This window comes from Melospiza melodia, chromosome 3 (assembly GCF_035770615.1).
Source record: "Melospiza melodia melodia isolate bMelMel2 chromosome 3, bMelMel2.pri, whole genome shotgun sequence".
Classification (NCBI taxonomy): domain Eukaryota; kingdom Metazoa; phylum Chordata; class Aves; order Passeriformes; family Passerellidae; genus Melospiza; species Melospiza melodia.
The window spans coordinates 30,796,108-30,814,083 of record NC_086196.1 but is presented as its reverse complement, the minus strand read 5'-3'; the positions used below and the strand labels follow the sequence as shown (position 1 = coordinate 30,814,083).

General features: G+C 39.7%; 1 protein-coding gene across 2 annotated transcripts in view; it reads left to right on the top strand.

The window, feature by feature from the left end:
* THEMIS (thymocyte selection associated) overlaps positions 1 to 11,722 on the top strand; it is a 74,734-nt gene extending 63,012 nt beyond the window's left edge. The window contains exons 6-7 of one of the 2 annotated variants that reach the window (XM_063151144.1): positions 5,966 to 6,110; positions 10,313 to 11,722. In XM_063151144.1, the coding sequence (XP_063007214.1) occupies positions 5,966 to 6,110; positions 10,313 to 10,322 (155 nt within the window). In that variant the 3' untranslated portion in view covers positions 10,323 to 11,722. Of the gene's footprint in view, positions 1 to 5,965; positions 6,115 to 10,312 lie in introns of those variants that run through there. The other variant, XM_063151145.1, reaches the window with a different exon arrangement.
* Positions 11,723 to 17,976: the final 6,254 nt, after the last annotated feature.

Here is a 17,976-nt window from a genome sequence, read left to right as displayed (position 1 = left end):
CAGCACTAACTCTTCCCATGCATCTGAGTTCTTAGCCATGTATCTGATTCAAAAGCCCATCAGCCACAGGTCTGCTGGCTCATTTCTCATTAAAATTTCAATTAGTTAATTTGAAGTTCATCCTATTCACTCTTTTGGCGTAGGCTATTCATGGAACACCAGACAGAGGATAGCTTTTGTTGCTGAGGATTCCAAACAAACTCCTAGTACCTCTCTTAGTATGCATACTGAAAATCATGAAGTAGTATCATAATGATACTTCTTTTGCAAGACTAGGAAATTGCTTCTTATTTAATTGCCTTGGAGTATATCCCTTTACAAATTCTGTCCAAATTGGAGTATAGTGTGAGTTTGAGCTAGGCAGATATAACCCAGTCCAAAGAACAGTGATGGATTGTGACATATCAAAGCTAAAATTTTTCCTGAAAGTTGTATGTCAGTGTAGTCCAAAATTATTTGGCTTGATTAAAAGATAATTGCAGAATTATACAGGAGAGCAGATTAGATTATGGAACAGTTCTTCCTGGCCAGCCAAGGAATCCCCATGAGTCCACTGCTGCGTGCAGCAAGCTTGCCAGTTCCAGAGGGTGTACTCTGCTCTGCTAATTCAAAAGATAATGGATTAGAAAATATGTCAAGACTAATAACACAGACACACTCCTGTAGGTTTTGAGTGGGAGGAAATGCACCATTCACTGACTAATCTTTAAACTTCTACTGATGAATGTTAAGCCACCCTCCAAAGCACCAACCTGTTTCAAATTCCTAATAAGGATGTTGAATCTGTACTCTCAAAAACCCCCCTAGTTACAGAAAAAATTTCTATTTCTTACCAAAGGCCAGATAGTTCCAAAAAGAAAAACAACGTTTTTTCCTACATTTTAAAACCTCTGTTGTCTTTCTTTACAGAGTTCATGTTAATAAATATAGGATTTATTATCTTTGCTTCTAAGAAATGTAACCTTCTTCTTCTGTTGCAATTAAACCTGAATAGGCCACTGAAGATATTATCTTATTTTCTTATATTTGACTAAGGTTGAATTAATTAAAATGGTAGCAATATCTGCAGGATTATAACTCTCATCAGAAATCTGCTGTATCAGTTTTTCTTTATCCTTTAAATTTATTCTAAGTGGAGTTTCTAGAACATTACATAATCTACTTATTCATGGCATAGGTTTCTGGAATAGTTACAGTCTGCAACAAAACAGTGTTTATGCTGATTTTATTCATTCATGTCAGGATATTTTAGAAAAGATATTTATATATTCTGTCTTTAGGCATTTGATTTAGGAGGCTGGTGGGCTGGAAAAAAAAAAAAAAAAAGAGGATCGGGCCTTTCATTCGTGCTTTCGGATGCACATATATCTACTAAATTTTCAAAGATGGTTCAAGAAACTTCTGCCCCTGTAGCTTGCTGTCCTATCAGTGAAGACAATACTTTGACTATGGCACTGTGCTCTAAAACAAATATTAAAATGAATTAAACATAATAACCCCAAAAACATAAATCAAAATCTAGAATTATGAATTGTTAAAAAAAATAAAAGCTGCTTTTTTTTGATGACATCACAGGGATTTTGTACTAGTGTTCTGAACTAGGTGCATGGGAATAAACAATATGAATTAGGAATCCTTTTTTGTATGTGTGTGTGACAACTCCCTCCAGCTTCCCACTCAGCTCAGTCTTTGATTAGGGAAATAATGACATTAGATTCTTTGGCTCCCATGATCTTGTAATTTTCTTTAAAAAAAAAATTTGCATTTTCATCTGTAAACACAGAATTTATCCTTAGCTTACACATCTTCTGAGGTACAAGACAAGAAAATTAAAATATGGAGATCATACCATTTTATAGGATGTGAGTACACTTTAGTAGATGATATTGAAATGTTTTGAATCAGCTTTACTCTCAACCAAACTCTAACTTGTTTTACAGCAGGTAGAAGAAAGCACAGGCTCTGAATCCCTCTAATTTCACTGGTTTATTAGATATGACTTATTTTAATTGCAGCAATATTCAGAGATTTCAGGCAGGAGCTTAGGCGGTTGCAAGGAGGGAGTATGACAGCATAATACGTATTTAAACCAAAGGTTTAACTCATGTGAGTGCCCTTTCCCACTCTCTGGTGATTCTGCTGGCTCTGTTCCTCCAGTCCTGTGCAGAGCAGCATTTGAATGTCCCTGATGGTGCCCTGAGCCCCACTCTGCATCCTCTCACAGGAACTTATTTTGAGGCAAGAAACATGAGACTGTTTAAAACTTGTGGCAACCATTTCTCATCTGCAAGAGCTGTTGTTACACTGGGGATTTATTTTATGTGAGGCAGTAGTGAAACAGTGGAAACTAGGTGTCAAAAACTCCAATGAAACCAGCAAAACAGACCAGAAAAAAAAAACTGACAAATAAAATAATTTTAAAGTTAAAGGACAGTGAAAAACGTCAACAGTTGTCTATTTCAGGAAATTAAGGATTCTTTTAAAGGAATTCAGACTAATCTTTTCCAAATATTAATTTAGGAGATTCCAGAGGAAGATAAATATTACCCATACATTAAATACAACCCTACAGTTTATGTGAAATATTTTGATTGTGGCACATAACAGTTTTGAAAGATATGCTACGTCATCCCATGAAGTAGTGGTTGATGGATATCAGTTCAAGGAACACTCCATTAGTTTTATGGGCTCTGATTCTTCTAACACTGATCGGCTTTCAGCAGCACTCCCTAAGGAATTAGTTCTCATTAGCACTGAGGAGCATCAGAACCAGGCTCACAGCAAATAAAATGCTGCTGCTCATAAAAATGCTTGGTTTATGCATATACCTTTAGTTCTGTACATTTTCACTTAAGTGATCTGCAGAAATAAGGATGTGGTTCTACCATGGTGAGTTCATAACATTATTATGCTAAATATTTCACAACTCTTTTTCAAGTTAGGCATAAATAAACAACAAATGCTGTGTGATTGAGTGTTAATTTATGCAGAGTTAAAACTGATGTGAAATATTTACCACAGCTATAAAACTATGTTATGGTCACATGGCTAAAGGCATTCAGGTGTGCAGAATTGTACGGGTACATGAGTTGGGGCCTCTAGCTCTTGTCTCTTTCAAGCAAGACTCTTCATGAGTTGGGTCATTTGTGTTGCCTACCTTTTGAAGAAGAGCAAAATGGAGACTTATGACAACCATTTCTGATCTTGAAATTCCTGAAAAACAGCAAACATATTCCGAGAAAAAGCCAATTTATCCTGCTTGCTCAAAGATGCAAGTGAAATTAATGGAAATTTTTAGTCTGCAGAGCACCAGCCTTCCACTATAAAGGCAAATATAATTACACAAATTGTTCCAGGAAGAGCAGAATTAATGAAATTTTATTTAATAAGTATTCAGGACTGTTGCCCCCTACTCCTCTCTGTCTTTCCTGATAATAACCAAAACTCTCCTTGCAGTGCTCTGATCAAAGAAAAAGAACAGGTCTGGAGCTATGCGTGTGTTGAGTGGCCAACCAATATGCACACACTGATTTATCCTGCTGCCTGCTGCCAAATGGAGTGGATAACAGCTGTGTTCTGCATGCTTCTCTTTCAATAGAGGAACTAATTCAGCTCTAACTTTAGTAACCACTGTGAGACTTCTGTCCCTTTCTCAAATCTGACTGAAATTGGCAGAAATAAACTTGTAAAAGTACTGAGGATATTGATGGATGGATGGACAGCACGATGACATAAGCCTTTTTTCCTTGGCAGACTGAGATGGCTTATCTCATTCAGTAATTCAGTGTTGAGGCTAATAGATTGTTTTTGCAAACAGAGAAGAAAATTGCATTGATTTCAGGGTTCAGAATCCCACTTGGACAGTTCAGCTTGTCTCATTAATTGCTTAATGCTTTATTGAAGTGTAAGTATATTTATGTCAAAAGGAACTCTGAACAGGTTTGGGACTGGGGACAGCTGTGATTTAGTCTAGCCTGATGACATCAACATTCTTTCTCCTTGAGCTGTCTTGCTTAGAAGTGTATCAATTTGTTTACATGTGTTTGGGAAAGAAGAAAGCCTGGCTATGCCATCCACGAGCAATCTGTACCTTATATCCGTATTAGCAAGTCTAAGTGCACAAACAATATTTCCCTTGCTGAATCACAGGGATTAGCTGATTCTTTCAGTGCCTGTTTTATTCATTAGTTTGCTTTTACTGATATCAAGCCCAGCCAAATTGCAAATGAACTACAAACCCGGAAATGTTTATTAACAAGACAGTGGCCACATGTGAGATATTCCATGCATTTCTAATCATATGTTTGGGGTTTTGCTTTGGGATTCTTTTTCCTTTCAATGCCTAGATCTGGAAATACTTTGATAATTCAGCAGTGGAGAACTCATGGTGATACAGGTCTGTGATAAACTCTGCACTGGTGTAGCCAGACAGATACTTGATTAACCTTGTATTTGTTTCCAGCCTTAGAAAACCTATAAAGGAAAGGATCACACCTTCAGAAATAAATTACTATTACCCAGTTTTCAGTCTCAGTCAGACTGACTGACTCTCTCAGTCATGGAGAGTCTCAGGAAGAACGCAAGTGGGATTTGGAGACTGCTGAAAAATTATAGAGTTATTCTCTTGTTGAAGGGGCATGCAGTGGTTGAAAGCGTAAGACTGGGAGAATTCTTATTTGAGAAGTTTGGTTTCATAAAGAAGAATGTATTTAACAAACATGGCTTGCTGGGAGGTCAGATAGTGTGCTCTGATAGGTTGTTTCAGGCAGTGCCCTAGCACAAGAACAGTTATACCCACAACAGTGTTGCACACTGGTTTGCAATATCAAGTGAAAGGTTTGGCTTTAAAAACACAGTATCCTCTCAGCTCCATGACCTGTGAGACTTCCTGATAAACTCGAAGGATGATTTGCCGTGGCAGCGGATCTGTGATGGTATCACCACCATCATCTCAGCTCTAGTTGGTTCTATTGCCACCACAGGCTGGCCTAAGGGATGGGGTGGCTCTGAGGGTGAAATGGGGCATTGATGGACCAATCCTTATGGAGTTTAGTTCCATGAATTCAGTGGTCCCACATGTCATGCAGAGCTTCCTCTAGCCCCAGGGAAGTGGTGGACTGCCCAAGCAGGGGATGAGACCCTGGGATCTCCTGGCAGCAGCCAGAGCCACTGCGACCTGCAAAGTGAAGTTGTTACAGTACCCAGATGCAGAGTAGAGCCCTCCACAGCACTGGAGCTGCTAAGAGGCCTCCAGTGAGATCTCTGCTCTTGTGGGAAAACATTGCTGCTTTATGAAAGGTTTGTCCTCTGTGATGCTTCAGGCCAGTCTAGGTGGATGTAAAGAAATGCACTTTAAAACCTTTCATTTTAACCTCATGCCATTCTCAACTCCATGTCTCTGCCATATCACCTTTGAAATAAGAAGCAACTGGGGGGTTCTGGCTCCAGGAAATCCCAAGGTAACACCGTGGTTCCCCAGCTGCAGGGCTTCTCTTGTCAGGCAATGAAACACAAAAGCATGGAAGCACATCTGTGGTAAGGATGGTACATGCAGCTCATAGCAGGGGGACTGCTCTTCTCTTGATATGGTCAGATAATTTTATCTGCTTGCTTTATGCTGTAAGTGATTACACCAGCTAAACTTCTCGATAAACTTTAATGTTATTCATGCATAGATAGCAGGAAGTGGTCAACTTAGAGGTACAAGCCTATGCAAAAACTGAAATAGGAATTCTTGAGTGAAGACACTCTTGTAAAGTGCTCAGCTCATTTTCATTCTTGTTCTGTCACAGATACTGTTCAGAAAATTGAGCAAGTCATTTAGGATCTCTGAAAAATATGAAAGTGAAGAGAACATTGTTTTCTTTGCTTTCATGGTTGTATTTTTAAATTGTACCATTTTTCTTCTCCAGGCCAAGGGCAGAGTCTTCCATTTCCTTAGAGTTATTTTTTGCTGATTTTTCAGGCCTAGCAAGAAATTATGAGGAAGAAGAGGATGAGGACGAAGAGCATGACTACAGCTATATTGATGAAAACATAATTGAAAACATAAGAAAAGTATTTCATGGCACCAGCATTAGAAATGAGCACACAGTCTCCAAAGGAAGAAGGTGAGTGTAAGCTGGGATCACTTGTGGATGCAAACAAGTGCAGGCAGAGTGATTTTTCAGACTGGCTGGTAACCTTCACTTCCCAAAACAAGAGAGGTTTTCCCCTGGGAACTTCCAGTATTGCTGCAAATGTCCTGTGAGTAAGGCAGAAAAGGCTCCTCTGGGCTGTCACCTGTGACATCTTAGCTGTGTCACCTTTGTTAAAGGAGGACCTATGATTGTTCTGGGAATAGAAGGCCCTTCTCCTGGTTTGTGCCAATTTGCTCTGAGATTATAGTGTTCTGAATGCAGCCCTTTTCCTCTTTCTGGACGTGGGTGACTTGTTGGGCATTTTTTCTGCTTTAATAGCTTTCAGGCATTATCTGTGCTTTCATTAAATCTGCAAGGTTCTGCCCTGGCAGTCTGCAGTGACTTTAAGTGCCAGTGAGGAGGGCCTTTATTTCTAAAAGTTTCTAAGTGTCATTTCCAGCTAAACACAGATGAGAATTTTTCTAGATATGAGTGAAACTGTGGTAGCAGTTCTTTTCACTCATAGCTGAACCTTCTATGAATTTCACTTGGTTTGGTTGAATTTCTTCTTTTGTGAGGAGAAACCCTTGAACTCAGGAAAAACTTGAAATATTGTGTTTCAGAAATTTAACATGAAGTATTTAATTGCAAAATGTACTTTGTGTTTATTTTTAAATTATGTGCAACATTCATACCGTGTTTAAGTTAAGCAACATGGTGAATATGAAGTAAGGTGGGTTTTTCTCTGCAATGCCCAAAACCCTCAGAAACATGACATCCAGGGCAGTGTGTGGCCATGTCTCCCCCTGCTCACAGTCACAAAGACTCCAAAGTTACAGAAAAGACTAAAAATGGAACTAAGCAGGATGCTCCACATAGCACATTTCTTCCTCAGTCCATGTGTTATTGAGGTTCTACCATGTAAAGAAGTTGAGAAAGAATTAAGCTCTCTTCTGACTAAAATATCCCTTCTGACCATAGGCATTAAGGGGAAAGCATATTTTCAAGAAGCAATGCCAGCCTAGGGGATCAGCATCTGTTTATACCACTTACTGTTGTGGCATCAGCTCCTTGAAGTCTTTTCCACCTGTCCTTTAAATTCCCTGTTAACGGAAGCAAGGTTTCACTTTATTAGTTGTCCTCTTTGAGGTTATCAGCAAAACATGAAAGAAAAGGACCTTTGCTGCCTTGAGGGAGATCACCCTCTTTGGATGATAATCCTTGATTTATAAAGCAATCCCAACAATTTTTGTCCTTAATGGCTGACAGATATACCCACTCTCTGAAACCACTCGGTAGCCAAGGAGCGTGTGGCTCCTCCAGCCTGCTGGTCTCCCCCAGCCTTCTGAAATCTGTGCTATGGCTTTTTTCTAGAACATTCAGTTTCTATCAAGATTCCACACTTGCACTGTGAGCAATTTATTTTGGGAAATAAGGATTTGATGTGGGCATTTGCAATTAATCTTTAATACAGGCAAAAGATTTAAAAATATGTAGCCAGATAAAATAATCAAATTGGTTGATTTGATTTATTACAGGGTAATAATGCGCCAAAATATGTAGTCTCTTTCTATCAAATGTGTCAAATGCTTAATATCTGATAATGATAGTTGTTGAAGAATTCATCAGCTAACCATTTCCCACCTATGATGCCTCCTTTTCTCAGGACATTTATGCCATTTTTTAATATCTACTTTTAATTATTTGGTATATATGATTTATCAAATTTGTATACATGATTTATCAAAATTAAGTCTATTGATCTAAAATACTTTTAAATAGAATCGCTAGGAGGAAAAATAGTTTTGATGAAATACAGAAGTAAGCCTCAGCAGTTAAGTCTACATTTAAAAAAATCAGTATATATTATTTGCAATGTTCCACCAGTGTCCCTCTTGAAATCTTTCCATGATCAGGGCTGAAGCATGCCAGCGTGATACTAGTAAAATGTTAGTCCTCATCCTATGCAGGAGGGAGAAAGAACAGAGAGTTTCCTCAGGTCATTGCTATGTTAATTTTGATAGAATAAATGTGCCCAGAGGGTCAATGATGTTAATATGACCTCATCACTCCAGAACAACAAACAATTAAGCAAGAGACTTCACTACAGATGCCTGAGTTTGCTATAGCAACAACCATCATTAACATATTTTAACCTTTCATTAAATATTCAAGAGAAAGTAAAAAAAAAGCACACCACCCCGAAGTATTTAAAATGTGTGGCTTTCTTTTCAGCATGCCAAGTTTCTCTCCTTTAATGCCATGAGTTGTTTTTTCTTTTTTAACAAGGAAAGCCTGACAGTCTTTTGGACAGTATTGCAAATATTAACAGTGGCTTTTCTAGTGTGAGAAAATGGGAAGAGAGAAGGTCCATTGCAACCACTGAATTGGAATAACTCTGGTACTGCTGTAATGTCTCCTCCTATGTCCCTGACGCCAAAAATGAGATGGAGGCACGCAGGAACAGGAACAGCAACCACCACAAAAAAATTCAGCAGCAAAACCAGTAAAAGGCAGAGTCTCTCTCCAGTGCTGATAACTGCATGGCTGGAAAAGGACAGAAACAATGTGGTCCAGGCACCTGGAGAGCTGAAAATAGGTACTGCTGTCAGGTTGTTTCAGGAGGTTGCTTTCTGGACTTGAACTGCACACAAGTGCCAGAAAAGGAATGGTCTCAGCTAACTAAGCTTCTGTGCTTATTAAATAGGACACAAAAAAGGAAAAGCAGAAAAGAGAGGGAAATGCAGTAAGGAATAAAAAAGCTACACAGCTGTGTTTTCCTGTTCTCATGAACTGAACAGCTGAGGTGGTTTTGTTTGGAAAAGTAGTTTTTTTTATTTTCAATTGTACAAATTTTTTTAAAACTAATTGTATGAAACATATTAAGGTACAATTTTTTTCTTTATTTTTACCTTGGTTGTGCTGAGATGCAGATTACCTCATATTTGAAATCTAAAGACAGTGCTACAAATGAAAATCACCCTTTCTGACCCCAGAATCTTGATTAATCCTTTCTTACTGTTTTTCTAGGACATTTCTTTGGAGCTGTCATGCCACTGACCCTCTGAGTGAGCTGTTTCTTTCACAGAAAAGCCTCTGGGCTTTTCTATGGTTGAGGCAGATTTTGTAGCCTTGGCTATACTGGAGTGGGGATCCCAAATCCATGACTGTAGTTTTGTGCTCTCAGCAGTTTTGAAAGTCCCCTTCCTAGGTATCTTCCAATGCAGATTTGTGGGCATCATCTACCTTGCTAATTTTCATGGCTAGATAATTTTTCAGCTGCCTGCTGTTTTCACTTTTCTCTAATATGAGAAGTGAAGCTTTTTTTCAGGTTGCAATCAATGGTGATTACAGGGAAAAGAAAGAGTCAAGAGGGGGCAAATAAACAGTGTGTTGCTCTAAGAGCTGCAAATCTCGGCTTTGACTCAGGCAGGACTTCAAAGGACCTGTCTCAAAGCAGCTGAAGGTTCAGAGACCCTTAGGGCAGAGAACGCTACCACGATTATCTAGATGTTCTAGAAGTTCTTCCTTCTCAAACAAGCCCCACCATTCCCCCACGGGGCATATTCAAACATCTTTTTATACTTGACAGAGCTGGGAACACAGCCTGCTGGTGAAATCTGGCGCACTGGCGTATTGCCATTAAATATTAATTAAATTATTAACTAACTTCCCTCCAGGCCTGCAGCTCTGTTGCATCAGTCACAGGGCGCATCCTTTGGAAAGCCTCTCCCCAAGAGGAAGGTATCTCTTCTACTATGTCTGCCAGACCAGAATGTGACACGGGGGACACAATGGTTGTAATCACAGTGGAGATGATACACGAGGAAAACTTTTGATGGAGTCACAGTTTATGCTGACTAAATGAGCTCTTTTGCCTGGTGGAGGTTAAACATTTCCCTAAACTGCGCAACCTATACCAGTAAAAGAAAAATTTACTGCTAAGAATTTCACTTACTTAAGCAAAGTTGCTGGCATTGCTGTGTTGGAGTCATATATTAGCTTTATTTTTGTTTTAGTCTTCGGATTGCTGTGTAATTGTACTGACAAACCATTTCATGGTACAGACAAGCCCTAACTCGCAGCCATTAATTCATCTCAAGAGCTCATTCACCTGTACTCCCTGAGCAATTTTTAAATCCAAATATAAAATTTCCTGTTTCACCCTGTCATTATGTTTTGTTTGTTTTCAGAGACATCTGAAGGAAAATAATCCTGAAATTAACTGGAAACAAGTAGGAAGCTGTGTCCTTGGCACATCAAGATTAACCACAACTGTAAGAAAAAGCTGCTCATGAAAGTGTCCTTCTTGACTCATGGAGAGCATACAAGGCTGTAATTTAGCTATAATAATCCCCTGCAAAATGAAACTGCTTACTTGTCCTAAATAAGAAGTCAAACCAGCTAATGTGTCATGACCCTTTGAAGGGACAAAGCTCTTCTGTACATATTTATTAGTGAATTCAGAGAACAATGCCAAGTCCAATCCTTCATTCTTATTGCGCCTGAAATTCCGGTTATTTTCTGAACCTCTGTAGGGCATATGCAGAAGGAACATCCCTTACTGAAACAGCTGCATGGATATTTCCTTTGGGGTTTGGGTTTTGGGTATTTTTGTTTTTTGGGGTTTTTTTTTTGAGAAGGAAAGGGTAATAAAGGATTGTCTAAAGTGGACATTCATTTCTTTAGCCAGTCCTATGTGCTTCGGGTTAAGGCTCAAAACTGGAAATTACCAGATTTTGCCACTTTTTCACACGATGAACAAAGCACAGTTAGTACCATTGCACAATATGTAATCTGCCCTGGAAAGCAAAGCCACTCCTCTCACAAGGCCTGGGAGTGCCTAAATTGTGTAGCATTGTCATCTCCATAACCCTTTGTACTGCCAATATCCAGAATCACACTAAAGGCATTATATTCAGCAATTTGCTGAAAATGCAGCCATGAATGGTGGACAGAAGCTGGATCTGAAGAATCAGTAAGCCATCCCTATCCACCTAGGATAGGCCCATAACCCTCTGGCAGTGATTTGACTTCCAGGGAAAACTATCAAGAACTGGTGTGTAAACACACAGTTGATGTGCCAGGGGTTTCCAGAGCCAACAGCAGCTTGATCAGAGTGGCATATCCAGAAATCAGCAGGGTGGAGAAAGGGAATATGTTTAGAAAGCCTGGACGTACCCTATTTCTAGTTCTGTTGAGGAGTTAAAAAGCAAAAACTCCAAAAATGCCTTAGTGTTCTTTAAAGCCAAACTCTTTTCAAGCAGACAATAAAGTGTGTTCAGACTTGTCTATTAAAATTCTACTGAATGGTTCATTTTCACTAATGCAAATTAATTTAGGATTTCTTAATATTGTCTCATGTTAAATTATTCAATATAAATGTTCATCCTTGTTAAAATCAGTTACAATTTAAGTATTCAGAGTATCACTTAGAGTACTTTGATTCCATGCATATGTAACGTACAATGTTTTGCATATCACTGGTTAATAAGGCTTGCAGGTGTGTTCAAAAGTGGCTGTCACATCACTTGTAGGTATTTTAACTACATATTAAGCATTTTTAAAAAAATCTGTATGTCTCTTTTGGGCAGCTCAAAACCCTCTCATTTGTTTAGGAAGCCTGGTATTTGAATAAAATATTTTTTTGTATTCTATTGATTTTTTGTCTTTTTTTTTTACTTTACTACTGAATGTGATGTTGTCATCTGCTGGATTTCTGAAAGGTATGATATGTAACTACCATGATTTCCTTCAGTAAAGTACCAGGTTTCAATAGAGGAAAGGAGGAGAGGAAAGCCAGCAGCCTTCTGGGCTGCAGTGGCAGGATGTGACAGCAGGTAGAAGGACTTGCAACTCTGCTCAGCACTGGTGAGGCCACATCTGGATTACTGTGTCAGTTCTGGGCTGCCTAGTGCAAGAAAGATGCAGACATACTGCAGTGAGCCCTACAAAAGCCCATGAGGATGGTTGAGCACATGGAGAGTCTGACATACAAGGAGAGGCTGAAAGAGCCTAGACAAAACAAGCTGTCCTCTAGTTGCTATAAGTGTTAGGATGGATGTGAACAAAGTGAGGTGGCAGTAACTTTTCCAACAAATCTAAAATTCTTCTGGATACCCTACATTGGCATTTGGGAGATAGTGAAAAAACCCAAAGGCTTATCAACCCTTTTTAGAAATTCTTTCCTTTAAAATACTTCCAAAGAAGCAATTTCTCTTCTTTGCATAGATCCTCTCACATATGGAACCTGGTTCTGTCACCCTTGTCACGGGATGCAATTCTGTCTTGTATATTCAGCCTCGCTGAGTTGAATGATTTCATTCTTCTGAGCAAAGGTGGTAGTTTAATGAACTCTGCAAATATATAAAGAGCAGAGATGTCTCCCACATCTTTTCCTCAGGCATACGAGCCAACACCATGTCCTGTGACAGAAATGGGAGCTATCCTGGCTGCTCAGTTTACGTGACACAGCAGGACAATGCCATTTGCATTCTGGATCAAAGAGAGAACATGGTGTTCTCTTGTGCCGTGAAGAAGGGGCATCCAGTCTTGCTGGGGAAAGCAGAGAGGAGGAAGGACATGTGGAGAAAGATCCTAATAAAAGGTTTGTGTTCAATATTAAAGACTTAATAAGTATTGTTGTTCCCTTATGGCACACAGATGACCACAGTGATTTCATACTGTTTGCTAATACATGTTTGACAAAGCTATAATGTCATGGCAATCCTTGAGGGACATGGTTATCACTCCCAGACATTAATGCTCAAGAAGACTGCATTCAGGAGGGGAAAGTCTTTTTTAGCTGAACACAGACCACAATTGCTATTCCTGAAGAGAATACAAGTGTATTTAAATAATAAGATATTTGCTTTGCAAAAGATTGGCATAAGCTTTTGCACAGACTTGTTAGCTTAAAGGCTTATCTCTTTTAATGCTAAGAAGTATTTCCAGTGAGTTCTCACTGAGGACCTGATCAGAAGCAGCTGTTTCCACAGCACTCCATGTGTGCATAAGCCCTTAGTGAGACAGAATTTTCTGTTTGGATGATCAACATGCACATTTTTTTATATATCCAGCCTTTGTGCCTGGGAAGATAAGAAAAATCTTCTCCCTGCATTCTTCTTTAAACCAAAACTCTTTTGTTTAAATGACACGTCACATGAACATTTATCTGCCACAATGCTCCCAATAAGAAGCCACTGTTTATTCACTTAACACATATGATATCTTTCCTCCCCCTTCTAAGACTGTCCAGGTGTTTTCCTTACATTTTTAGTCTCTGATGCACCTTTACCATGTAAATTTTCAACTTCCTGACATCATGTAAAAACTGATAGTCTCTGAAGAGAGTGTTCTCTTGCTTCTACTTCATGTATGTGTAGATGTGGCAGGTTTTGAGTTTGTTTGGGGTTTTTTTGGTTTTCCTCCTTTGTTTTCTTAATGTATCTGTGTGCTGGGAGTGTTCTTGTGCTTTGCAATAAAAAATGTCTTTGATAAACTGACTCTGCCTCTTTTCTTGGGTATTTGTATTTTCCAAGATAACCTTTCACAACTCTTTTTATCTGGAACTGATAAAACGTGTGGGCCTGATGTAAGTGCAGACTGCCAGCTGCTGGCAGGCTGAGTAGAAGGAGAGATTACCCTGCCTTTGCCCTGCCTTGGCTGCTCCTGCCCCAGTCCACTGCTGCCAGCTCTGTCCAGAGTGGGGGTATCAGGATGGATAGCTCAGTCTGACCCTTTTAATTTTCTCACATAATTTTAAATCCCTCCTATTTGTTAACATTTGGGGGTGTGTGGGAACATTTGCATGGTGTGTCAAGGGGCTGATTCCACCAGGATCTAAGAAATGCCTGTACATCCATGTTCCTTATTGCCATGTCTCTGTGACCTTATCCCTGAGGCTCTAGATGCAGAAATGCTGGCAACCAGAGGCTCAGGCCAGCCTCAGAAAGCAGTACCTCTTCCCAGGGCAGCCTCAGATGTTATGATCTTCCTTTATTGCAAGTACATCACCCTTCTGAAATTCCTCTGGTCCTCATGGTGCAGAGGAAGGATCTGAGTGGGGCTCTGGATTGCCCCACATGGGGCACTGCAGCTACTTTGTCAGCAAAAAGACTCTTTTCCTTTTTTCCTCTTATTTCAGCTGCCTGCTCTCTTAGGTTCAGTGATCACATCTGTTAGTATTTTGGGACCTAATGACACACAAAAGGAGAGGTAGAAAGAGCCTTTCATGCTGAAATGACTTTACTAGTCCAGAAGCCTGGTTTATACTGCCACTGTCTGTTCACCATTCCTGCTGCAGCCTTTCCTGCAAACACACACACAAACAGCTCATGCAAATTTTCCCACAGCTACCAACAGTTTGCAGAAGGAAGTGAGAGACATTAAGGATTTTATTTTATTGCTCTTTCTGTCCTGGAGAGTTTGATTAGTCATTAATCAGTTAAAAAACATATTTACATTATCATGTTTTTTCTATCCATGTTTTAAGTAGGTATAAATGTCTTCTAACAAATGTTTACATTATTCTGCCTCCATTCCTCATCCTCTGAACCCCATTTTGAGCCACTGTCAATGCTTCCCAACCAAGCAGCCCTTTCCAGCTGGTGCAGTTAGGCAGGTCTGCAGCCCCAGGCTGCCCAACACCCTCCTAGGGATCCTTGACAGCCCCTGCCTGTGGCAGCTTGTGCCATGCACATTGTTCTCAAAACACCTCATGGCCCCATGTGTCTCATTGTAAAAAGGAGAATTAAATCCATAATAAGCTTAGACTCAGATCTACAAGCATATTCATATTTTTAAATTATGCCAAAACCAGAGAGGAAACATGCTCCTCCTGAGGTCACTGAGGTTAAGGTGATGGAAATGTTATAACAGGTCTCCATCATCTTGAATCTCACTGCCTTTAGTGGCGGGAACTGAAGGTCCACAGCCTCCAACACCCTGCTGAGAGAGGCAGATAAAATGCCTTGGTCAGAGAAAGTAATGAACAATTTGGGTTTAAGAAATGCAGAGGGTTTTTAATGCTGTGCACAACAGTTGGAATACATCGGTTAGTTTTGTTTCTATCTGTCAGAATCCAAATCTACATCTTCTGCTTCCTTGCAAAACCTCCTATCTGCTACATTAGAGGCTGCCTTGGGCAAGAATGCCCTTCCCTCCACACTTGCCAGGTGTGATTTTTCCCACCAGAAAAAAAAGCCCTTTATTATTCATTAGAGAGTGTAGGCTGGAAAGGAACGCCCAATTCTCCACAGATTAGGATCATAGGGAAGGGAAAACCTAGAAATCCAATTCCTACTTGAAAGAAAAAAGAGTTTTTTGGCATCTTTCCTAATGACTAACTTGGGTGTTTGCCCTGTAAGCTCCATGTCTTGATGCCTAAGAAAGCTAAAGTGCCTGCTGACGCCTGTCTGCTGTTCTAGGCACCCTTCCGAGAGAAGGACAAGGTTGCCATTGCTCTTATGGAAGAACAGGTGGAGAGGTCAGCCCTTAGGTATTTCTGTGATGTAGGTTTAGGACAGTATTTGGTAAGGCACAGCAGCTGTATGCCCAGTTGCAAATATATGGCCAAGGATAAGAATCTCACTTCTGACCATTCCTCAGAAACTGATCACTCCTGTAGCAAAGGCACAGAAAACTCCAGGTACTCAGAAATAAGGAACTGACCTGACTAATATGAGCTGTGGAGAGGGGACTGCACAGTATTCAGCACTATTGCCCAAGTTTTGAGGATGGTCAGACTCTTTTCTGGTACGTTTATGTGTTCCCAAGTCCCTCCTTTATCATGTACCACATTTCATTTCTAAACTTCCCTTCTTCACACCCAAACGTTGTTTGTTCCAATCCCCTTAGGCTTGCTATTTGCAAGTGTGTACAGAAGTTTAACCCCCTGTCTTTCCAAAGCCAGCTGTGGCTTTGCTTATTTTCAACACCACCTCTGTCAAATAGGAAGCAGCCCTACTCAATGCCAGCCACTCCTCATTAGAGAGATCACACGTGTAAAAGGCATGAGAAGAGGGCAGCAAACCCCAGACTAATGCTGAGCAGGAAAAACCTTTATGCTTTGTGAGCTCTTCTCACTGGGCAAACCCCTGCTTAGGGAGTCATCGGTTTTTGCTGGCTCTTATTAGCAAGTAGCCTCCTTCACTGCTCTCCCATTCCTCTCCAAAGACATCCTACCACGCCTCTACAGCTTTCTCTTGATGCTTTTCTCTCTGTTTAGTTTCTGATAGAAATTTTCCTGTGAGTATGCAGATATTATATTTCAAGATAACCTATGCTACTCTGCTTGCAAGAAACTCCCTCTCATATTTTGTCTAAACTTTTATACATTCCTCAGCTTCCATAGAGCAATCACTGGCCAATTTCTCAAGTCCTTACCTGACTGGTTGTCTTGTTGGATTAGGACAAAGTGTATGAAATACAGAAATGCTTGGTGCTGTATTAAGAAAGAAGACTCTTTTTCAAAATTCAGAACTATTTCCTAATGTTTCATAAATTCAGGTAAGGAGTAAATTGCTTTTTAAAAATGTGTTTTATAAAGACTCCCTTAAGTGCAGCAGTGTGCAGTTTAAAAGTTTGTATTAATGGCTGTTTTTGTTTTCTCAAAGCGTACTTTAAGTTCAATCTAAGTTAACTACAGAAAAGGTCAAAAAAAATTTTCTAACTTTTTTGGAGCACAACTAGCAATATTTAGCAGCTGGCAGCTGTGGTGATTACTTTTGGATTATATCTAAAGTCTGCTGGAATCTAATTACTGTGATCTATGAACCAGGTAATTAAGGTAAAAACTCCCACATTTTCTTATACCTCATTAATGTATTTCCTTTGAAAATTGTTAGCTAATGATGGTACATTAAGAGTTTATCCATTACATGACAATGAATAATTAACACCTTTGTCCTGGGACATTAAAGGACAGAATGGTGTTTAACTGCTCAATGTGACGATAATTATTTCTTAATTTACAGTGCAAATATCATGCAAGTTTAGGGAGAAAGGACAAATCAAACCAGGAAAATGGAATGGAAAGAAATCACTTCTTTTCATAGAATTGCGGAAGGATTTGGATTGGAAGGGACCTGAAAGGTCATCTAGTTCCAAGCCAACTGCTGTGGGCAAAGACAACTTTCATTCATTTCCCAAGAAACTTCAAGCCCTGTCTGCATGCAGGATCCCTGACCCACCTCCCCACAACCTCTGTTTTCAAGTTATAACCAATTCCAAATGTGTGTTATCACCCCAAAGACTGGGATCAACCCTTGGGTCTGAGTGTTCCAGGCACTGGGAGTGCAAACATTGCAAATACAGCTCTTCCTCAGTAACCAAATCCAACATATGACACACTGCAACAAGTGGATTAGATTTGAGGGAAAGGAAAAGCAACCTGTGGTTGTACAGTGCACACAATCACATAAATTCATATATAGATCAAAGTTTTCTTGAAGAAAGTGAAATGAATCAAGAACAAGAAATCTCTGTTGTCATGTAAAAGCTGGTACGGAATAAATTAATTTGCTTCAGGAGTGCTCTGGTCTGGCTCTGCTCTACCATGTGAGGTATGTACTTGCTGCAAAACAGCACAGCAAGGGAATCTATCTGTACTCAAGTACCTAATCTGAAAAGCCTGAAAGCTTCCAGTTTGGTTGGAGCTGCTCTGCGAAATAACAGCTTTGGTGGGAAACAGTCAAGGCATTTGACTTGTCAGCCTTGAGATTTGACAGTCAAGGCTTTTGGATCAGAACTTCAAAAAAAAATGTTTCTCCTGATCATCTGTTAGACCATCAAGTAATTACATATCTAGTGGAATCCCTGCCTACAGGGGAAAAAGAAACCAGTCTGAAACCAAATA